The sequence below is a fragment of the Piliocolobus tephrosceles genome, chromosome 5 (genome assembly GCF_002776525.5).
Source record: "Piliocolobus tephrosceles isolate RC106 chromosome 5, ASM277652v3, whole genome shotgun sequence".
Taxonomy (NCBI): Eukaryota; Metazoa; Chordata; class Mammalia; order Primates; family Cercopithecidae; genus Piliocolobus; species Piliocolobus tephrosceles.
The window spans coordinates 161,128,765-161,138,161 of NC_045438.1; the positions used below are offsets into that span (position 1 = coordinate 161,128,765).

Consider the following 9,397-nt stretch of genomic DNA (forward strand, 5'->3'; position numbering starts at 1 on the left):
CACAAGTGGGAACACCTATCATGCACCTGCAAAGACATGGGCACAACTCTTAAAAAAGGAAATACTGGAGGAGGAAGATGGGGAGGCTGGGTGACAGCAGGGGGAGGTGAGAGCACTGAGGAAGGGCGCGAGCCAAGCCAATCATCAGATCCAGACCATCTGCTTTCTGAAAAGTGGTAACAGAAAGACTCACTTCTCCATAGACTCTCAGTAGGCGATAAACAGGTGATACCCAAAAAGGGTAGCAAAAGAGACTGCTATAAGGGGTACCTTCTCTTGAAGATGCATTTTCTCCCCTGAACTGCTGTCATCATTAGAGTGGCTGCTTTACTTGTCAGGCTTAAACTATTTTAACAGGGAGACAATGGTATGAAAGGGCAGTACATACTTTACAAATCTAGAAATCCTGGTTCTCCTCGAGTCTTCCCCGGATAGGCACTCCTGACTTGCTACTCCTCAATCCCTGGATTCAAGGACCCACCACAGCAGAAAGAAATGCCGTGTCTGTGTGGCAAGCTCTGGTGACCAGTGCAGCCTCTGAGAGACCTAGTGCTCCCAGCCACAACTCCCTCTGGCTTCCAGCTTCCTCTCCCTCCCCAGGCTCCATTCTGCACACCGTTCAGTTATCCAGCGGTGGCTCCATGACCTCCCTCCTGCTGTTCCACCTCATCTAGGAGAAACAGCCTTCCACGAGCTTCTCCAAAGCTTTGTGGGATGATCAACTCCACGTAATGCATTTCCACCAAGATACAGAGCACAGCTCACACCAATTCCCACAACCCACCCTCAACATCCTGTCATAAACCTCCTGACTACCTTGGGTTACCATATTTAGCGCAAAAAGAAAAACCCACAAAAAAACCAGGATGCCCAGAGCTAAATTTGAATTTTGGATAAACAAATAATTTTTTAGCAAATCCCAAGAACTACATAAAAATACTTATACTAAAAATTATTTGTTGTCTACCTGAAATTCAAATTTAACGGGTGTTCTGTATTTTATTCGCCAATCCAGTACCATTTGGTTTTAGGGCCTATCTATTTATTAATATTTTGGCTGTAAACCCCAAAAAGATAGGATCTCACTAATTTGCCCTTAGTTCAATAACATAAATCATTGAATAATGAGGCTGTTCACTCAGAAAATTCAGAAAATTGTAATTCAGATGAGAGTTGTATGGCCATTTACATACTAGAAGCACCTGATACAAAATTATTTCAAGTATATTCCTATCCTAAACTTCTCTTTAAAAATCAACTTCTAAAAACTAACATTTGAAAAATACTTTTGGGCAGGCTGGGCATGGTGGCTCACACCTGTAATCCCAGCACTTTGAGAGGCTGAGGTAGGCAGATCACCTGAGGTCAGGAGTTCGAGACTAGCCTGGCCAACATGGTGAAACGTCATCTCTACTAAAAAGACAAAAATTAGCCAGGCATGGTAGCGCATGCCTGTAATCCCAGCCACTTGGGAGGCTTGAGGCAGGGAGAACTGCTTGAACTGGGGAGGCAGAGGTTGCAGTGAGCTGAGATCACACTACTCCACTCCAGCCTGGGTAACAGAGCGAGACTCTGTCTCAAACAAAGAAAAATACTTTTGGGGCCAGGTGCGGGGGCTCACACTTGTAATCCCAGCGCTTTCGGAGGCAGAGGCAAGAACACTGCTTGCGCCCAGGAGTTTGAGATCAGCCAGAGCAATGTAGTGAGACTTTGTCTTTAAAAAAGAAAAAAGAAAAAAGGAAAATAGTTTTGGGGGTACCATTTTGACAATTTAAGTCTATTACTTAGAATTTTTTCACACTTGGGTGTGAGTTCTTGGGGACGGGCAGGTCGATGGGCTCTATGGACCAGTTGTAGGGCCAGGGAAGAAGGTTCAGGAAGACGTTCTCCTGCTTCACCTGGACCAGCGCCAGGCCTTTCTGAGAGAAGTTTCTCAGAAAGTCTTACAAGTGTAGCATAAACAGAAATTTTAAAACATTCTACCACCACTCATTGCTGATTTTCACAATCAACAGGGGAAGATGTGACTTAGCGAACTGAAAGAAAACAGCCAACATCACAATTTGTAATATTTAAGAATATATGGCATCCAAAAAAACTTCACAAGATTTTCAAAATTTAAAACGTTGCATTGAGGACACTGGAATGGAATGTCTAGTGTCAAAGCACCGAGCTCATTATGCCCCAATACCTTCAAAGTCTCACTTCTCCGGAGCTGCCTCCCTGCTTAGCCCAGTAGATAATCTAGCTACCGCCTCCGGAAGGGATGAGGCGACGCCATGAGTGATCTGAGGGCCTGTGACCACTTTCACCACAAAACGCCCTGGGTGAACACTCACTAGAACGCTGCCCTTGGAGGGCTCAGCTCCTGCACACAGGCCATGTGGGTACTGAGAGCACACAGGAAATACAGCACCACCAGACAAGCCCGGGGCTTCGCAGACTGGGGAAGAAGGCAAGCTAGGAATAACTGGAGCTGTGGGAGATTGGTCTCGCTTATGACCCCCACCCGTGGCTCCCCCTGCCACAACGTAGGACTCACCGCCTGGGAGCCCGGTGGCCCTCTTACCAGTGTGTGTGAGCATGTGCCTCTGTAGGGAGCTGGCCCAAGGGAAAACCCGGGGACAATGGGGACAGGTGATCTTCTGCAGGCAGTTGGTGTACGAGTTCCGCTTGGCCCTCAGCAGCTTGTCTTCTGGGGGACTGCCCTGCTCTTCATCACTGGGCCCGTGGTGGTCGGCGGGGGTTCCGGCCACCTCATCCTGAGTGTTGTCCTCGGCTGTCTGCAGAAACGGACTGAACTTGTTGGTGTCCGTGGTGGCCAGCATCTTCTCGATGCTCGCAAACTCCCCGCTGGAGTCCAGGTCCACCCCAACGCTGTTGGCGCGGGGCCGGCTCCTCACCCCCCTTTTCCGGCCCCTCTTCTTCGAGGCGCCCGCTGGGCCCTGCTCAGTGGGAGAGGCAGCCTCTGGGCTGCTGGCTGGAGCGGGAGGCTCGCTAGATTCTTTTGGGCTGGTGGTGGCAGCGGTGGCGGCTCTGGGGACACAGCCTCCTAAGCTGTCTGAAGCCGTGGTGTTACTGCCGGTGCTTGCTGGCCCTGGATCTGCCACCTTGGTTTTCAGGAGAGTGGGGGCCGAGGATACAGATGAGATGATCTGGGCAATGGAGGCCAGCGGGGGCAGCTCTTCTGTCACGGGGGGCTTTGGCAAAAGCAGGGGGGGCTTGGGCCGCAGTGGCCGCAGCAAGGCTGTGCCACTCAGGAGGGCTGAGCTGCCCACGACGGGAGGGCTGCTGACCAGGGCTGAGGAGTAGATTGGGACCGCCAGCTGAACGGGGCCCTGCAGGGGCTGCGCCTGGGGCTCTGGGGTGGCCGCCGGCGCAGGGGCCATGGGGCTTTCCAGGATCCCGTTGGGCCCCAAAGTCATGGGAAGAGAAGGGCCGGGTGCTGGGCAGGGAGAGGGCTGCCCGCTACTCCCCGTCTCCTGCTCAGGCTTCTTGGCTTCGCTGGGAGTGGCTAAATCCTTGTCCCCTTTCCTGAAGTTCTTGGGGATGGACAGGTCGATGGGCTCCATGGAGCAGTCGTAGGGGGCCAGGGAAGAAGGGCTCTGGAAGGTGGTGTTTTCCTGCTTCACTTGGACCAGCGCCAGGCCCTTCTGAGAAAAGTCCAGGGGCTCATTGAAGTCCACTGCAAAGCTACTGGTGGGCTCCAACTTGATCGAGACATGGGGAGGCGGAGGCTGGGTGGGGCTCCTGTGAAGAAAGCCGTTCTGGGGCTCCAGGAAGGTGGTGAGGGGCTTGCAGTCACCAAGGGCAGCGCAGCCACTGTCCTCCCCGCGCCCAGAGGCCTCAGTGGCTGGCGCTTCCGCGGGCCCCAGGCTGTCGGCGGCCAGCACGTAGCTCTCGATGTCCTGCTCGGGCACGTGCAGGTGCTGCTTGAGGATGTGGTGGATGCAGTTGCGCTTGGCCGCGAACGCGGCGCTGCACTCCTTGCACTCGAAGGGCTTGCGGCCCTTGTGGCCCCCGCCCAGGCCGCGGCCACAGTGCGTGCGCATGTGGATGCGCAGGGCACGGTAGTGCTTGAGGTCCTCGCCGCACAGCCGGCACACGGTGTCCGGGGCACAGAAGGCGTCCACCAGCTCGGCCGCGCTGCTACTCACATACTCGATGTTCTTCTCGATATCCTTGCGGGTTGCCTTGAGGTGCTTCTTGCGCAGGTGCCGCTCGCAGTTGGCTTTGACAGTGAAGGGATAGTGGCAGATCTTGCAAATGTAGGGCCGCTCCCCACTGTGCGTGCGCAGGTGGCGGATGAGCGCGGCCTTGTCGGCGGCGATGTAGTCGCAGATGTTGCACTGGTATGGCGAGATGCCCAGGTGGGAGCGCACATGGGCACGCAGGACCCCCGAGAAGGCAAACACCTGGTTGCAGAAGCGGCAGGGGTAGAGCACCTTGCGCATGGCTGGCGCCTTCTTGCCGCTAGGCGCTGTCATGAAGGCCTTGAGCTCCCCCTCTGTGATCTCCTGCTTGATCTTGGCCTCCATGCTCAGCGGCAGCAGGGCCTCGATGATGCTGTCCTGCTCCAGCTGCGTCTTCATCTCGGGCTGGCCCGGTAGCTCCGCCCGCGGCTGCTGCACGGAGAGCCGCGTGGCCGCGCTGGGCTGGGTCCCGGACTTGGACTGCAGCAGGTGGGCATTGGAGGGCGCCTCCACTGAGCCTTTGAGGAGCTTCAGGGGCGGCAGCGGCAGGCTGTGGCTGATACAGCCTGGGGAGGCCTGCTGGGCGTTGATGAGAGGCGGGGGCGTGGAGGTGGCCACCACCGTCCGTGGTGTGACCAGGGGCTTTGGCTTCAGAGGGGGCATGTGCTTGAAGATCGCCTGCAGTGGGGCGGCGGGGGCCTTGGAGAAGGGCGGAAGACTGATCTGAGGGGGAGCCGAGGCCGCCATCTTCAGAATCTGCTGGATGTCTGCCAGCTCAATGGCCGACTCGCCAGAGATGGGCTTGACAACGATGCTGCTGTCAGGCTGGATGATGAAGCCCTTCTGGAAGGGCTGCAGGGACAGGTGCTTTATGCTGTCCTTGGTCGCGGGGAGAACTGTGAGAGAACCGCCTAGGGAAGCAGCTTCAAAAGGAGACAGGCTCAGCAGGTTGGTGCAGCCGGGGTCCTGAGGTAGCTGACACTTGAGTGTCTGGAGCTGAATTGCCTGGTTGTCATCCGGCAGGGGCTCCTCGGCGGGGACAGGCCTGACGTCTTTGGTGTGCTGCAGGCCAAGCAAGGCCAGGAAGCCCTTCTGGTCCAGGGCGTCACCAGGCAGGGGCGTGGCCTGCAGCTTTTCTTGACCCTGGTCTGCCGCCATGTGGGTCTGCTTGTGCAGGGCCAGTGAGCAGAGCATGGGGAACGCCTTGTCACAGGTGTCGCAGACAAAACGGTGCTGCTCGCTGATGCACCTCCGCAGGTTTGTTTCACACCAGGCCTATACAGAACCCACCGGTAAAAGCAAGGGAACACACGTGAAGATTGAAAAAATAATCACTAAACGGAGATGCACAAAGTATTTGTTGTACAATTATCCCACTACACAATCTTCCCCCATAATATAAAGAGTTCCCAGTCTGGGCAACATAGCAAGATCCCATATCTCTACCAAAAAAAGAAAAAAAAATTTGCCAGGTGTGTTGGCTCCTGCCTCTAGTCCCAGCTACTCCAGAGACCGAAGTGGGAGGATCACTTGAGGCCAGGAGTTTGTGACTAGTCTGGGCAACATAGAAAGACCCTGTCTCTATAAAAAAATAAGAAAATTAGCCAGATGTGGCCGGGCGCGGTGGCTCAAGCCTGTAATCCCAGCACTTTGGGAGGCCGAGACGGGCGGATCACGAGGTCAGGAGATCGAGACCATCCTGGCTAACATGGTGAAACCCCGTCTCTACTAAAAATACAAGAAACTAGCCGGGCGAGGTGGCGGGCGCCTGTAGTTCCAGCTATTCGGGAGGCTGAGGCAGGAGAATGGCGTAAACCCGAAAGGCGGAGCTTGTAGTGAGCTGAGATCTGGCCACTGCACTCCAGCCTGGGCAACAGAGTGAGATTCTGTCTCAAAAAAAAAAAAAAAAAAAAAAAAAGAAAAAAAAAAAAAAGAAAATTAGCCAGATGTGGTGGTACATGCCTGTGTCCTAGCTATTGGGAAGCTGATGCAGGAAAAGCACCTGAGCCTGAAGAGGTTGAGTCTGCAGTGAGACACGATTATGCCACACTGCACTTTAGCCTGGGCAACAGAACAAGACTCTGTCTTAAAAAAAAAAAAAAAAAAAAAAAAAAGTTGACCTTCTCCTGCTTGCTAACACACTTGACTGAATAAGGAAATCCAAAAAGCATCTTAATCATGTTTGCATGATAAATGATATCAACCCCACAGGGTATCTCACGAGAGATTCTGAAGCATAGTTAAGTAACAATACCACAAGGGTAGAATTAATTCTTTTAAAAAATGGGTGCCTTGCAAAACTGAGGGTCGGAGATGTTGGAGAATCAGCTACCCTACCCCTCTATGATTGTGGAAGGGGGACACTGCCTAGGAGGGGCTATGAGGAATGTCACCTGGGGGGTTAACATGGGTGTGTGCATTTGGAACAATCCACTGAGTTTGTACCGTATACACTTGAAGAACAACACTGTTGATGCCTTCTAGCTCAACTTCTTTAAATGGGGAAAAAATAATTTCAAAGTAGTTTTAGTTTTGTTTATTTATTTTTGAGACTGAGTCTCGCTGTGTCACCCAGGCATGATCTCGGTTCACTGCAACCTCCACCTCTCAGGTTCAAGAGATTGTCATGCCTAAGCCTCCCCGGCAGCTGGGATTATAGGCATGTGCCACTATGCCCAGCTAATTTTTTATATTTTTAGTAGAGACGGGGTTTCACTGTGTTGGCCAGGCTGGTCTTAAACTCCTGGCCTCAAGTGCTCCACCCGCCTTGGCCTCCCAAAGTGCTGGGGTTACAGGCATGAGCCATTGTGCCCAGCCAATTTCAAAGTAGTTTTAGCAGGTGCTTTATTAGTGGGAATATATATGGCTCTTTTCTTATTCAGGTCAATAATGACCCAAACTGTTTTTAATAGAAACCACAATACTTAGAATATTTAGCTGCAAAGCAGATAGTAAAGATTTTTTTAAAAGCCCGCAAATTCCAATAATTATAGGGCTGGGGTGTTTTACAATTCACAACTTTTATTTTATTAAAAAAAAAATTTTTTTTTGAGATGGAGTCTCGCTCTGTTGCCCAGGCTGGAGTGCAATGGTGCGATCTCGGCTCACTACAACCTCAGCCTCCTGGGTTCAAGTGATTCTCCTGCCTCAGCCTCCCGAGTAGCTGGGATTACAGGAGCATGCCACCACATCTGGCTAATGTTTGTATTTTTAGGACAGACGGGGTTTCACCATGTTGGTCAGGCTGGTCTTGAACTCCTGACCTTGTGATCTGACCACCGCGGCCTCCCAAAGTGCTGGGATTACAGGCATGAGCCACCGTGCCCGGCCCTAAAATTTTATTTTTGAGACAATCTCTCTCTGCCACCCAGGCTGGAGGGCAGTGGCGCAATCATGGCTCAATGCAGCCTCAACCTCCTGGGCTCAAGTATCCTCCCACCTCAGCCTCCCAAGTAGCTGGGACTACTAGGTGCACACCAAAATGCCTGGCTAATTTTTAAATTTTTTGTAGAGATAAAGTCTTGCTATGCTGTCCAGGCAGGTCTCAAACTCCTGACCTCAAATGATCCTCCTGCCTTGGCCTCACAAAGTGCTGGCGTTACAGGTGTGAGCCACTGGGGCCTGGCCTACAATTGACATCTTAAACCTCAAAGACCCAAGAACAGGCAAAAGGCACAGAAGAGCTAGACTGATGCACAAGTTCTTAGGATATTCAACCCCAAACAAGACTATGCACACCCTTCTCAACCCAGCAACCCAAGGGAGACTCAAAGGGCCAACGATAATTTTAAGAAAAAAGGTGTTATAAAAAAGACAAAGCCCAACCGACATTTTAAGGAAAGAAACCTCAGGGAGAGAAAGTTTAGTCTAACTGCGTGGACCATGGAAGGCAGTTGCTGGCTGCTTCCATGAGCTGATCAGAATACCTGAGAAATGCGAGGAAACTTCCTACAGGAGAAGTCCGTGAATCCTAAGTCATGGAAGCCAGCGGGAATCGAAGGGTTGTTCTGTATGAAAGGCCTGCCCATTGCATCCCTGGGAAGTTGTTTGTGGACAAGCGCGTTGTGACGCAGCAGTCCTCGATGTGTTCGAAAGGTGACGCAGCAAATATCACATCTAGGAGAGGAAAGGGAGAACATATGAGGAGGCAGAAAGGGAGAACATATGAGGAAGCAGTTAAGTCAGAGTTTCTACTCTTCCAGCCTTATGTTTTTGTTGACTCATTTCAATTGAGTAAAATAAAAATGATATGATGTCAAGAAGCCAGGCTGCATGGTTAGCACCAAAAACCTCTTCCTTTTAAAAAAACTGTATTCTATCAACTTCTGGATACCAAATCTTTGCAGGCAGCACAAGATGTACATATGACCTGAACACTCACAGTCTGGGCACAAGAAGAAGACAACTGGGAACCTGAAGCCACCGTGGCAGACCTGCACGCTCTCACCTCGATCAGGCATTAGAGGGATCATGTCAGAGGTTTCTCTCTCCCTCAGTTCACTGGATTCTAATGTTTAAAAGTCTAAAGAGTAAATGTTTAAAAGTCAAAAGAGCATATACATTTAAGTAGTAGCTAGAGCAATCAATCAGCATCCCTGGCATCTGACAGGGATAAAAATTATTAAACTTTCCAATCTAATTAGAAGTGATGGTGATTGTGCATTAAGTTGTGGTATTAGCATCATCATTATCTGAATGATAACCACGGTCCTCACGGACGGAGCCTAGGCACCCTGACAGCACAGCACATATGACAACCCCAGTAGGCAGCTGCGTATCATGACTCTCATCTTTCAGATGAACACTGGTGAAAATACGAAGCAATGTGACACTGGCAAAAAATACGAAGCAATGTGACTCATGCCACATAGCCAGTAAGAAACACACATGAAATGTCAGCCTGAGTTCCTGCTCCCACCCATGCCTATCACAAGGCTGCTCTCCTTCCTTGAAAGACTCCCACAGATGCAGTCCACTTCAAAATCTGACCCTTCATTTCAGAGATGATCTTTGACATCCTAAATGTTCCGGGCCACACAGATGCATAGCAAACACCACTTTATAATATTGTCTCTGCTTTTCATACCAGTATTGTCTTCAATACTGAGAACCATATTAAAAGTTTTACATCAGTTTGCAGATGGGTGGATAAAAACAAAATACCATCGTTATGGTATTATCAACATCCCCTAGACTTGCACAGA

At 51.1% G+C, this 9,397-nt stretch overlaps 1 protein-coding gene across 6 annotated transcripts in view; it reads right to left on the bottom strand.

Moving 5' to 3' along the window:
- Positions 1-9,397, bottom strand: part of RREB1 (ras responsive element binding protein 1) — a 198,099-nt gene that overhangs the window by 17,461 nt on the left and 171,241 nt on the right. For all 6 annotated transcript variants that reach the window (XM_023221157.2, XM_023221154.2, XM_023221155.2 and 3 more), the window contains exons 9-10: positions 8,120-8,309; positions 2,570-5,468 (exon numbers count right to left, since the gene is read on the bottom strand). In XM_023221157.2, coding sequence (XP_023076925.2) covers positions 2,570-5,468; positions 8,120-8,309 — 3,089 coding nt within the window. The remainder of the gene's footprint in view (positions 1-2,569; positions 5,469-8,119; positions 8,310-9,397) is intronic.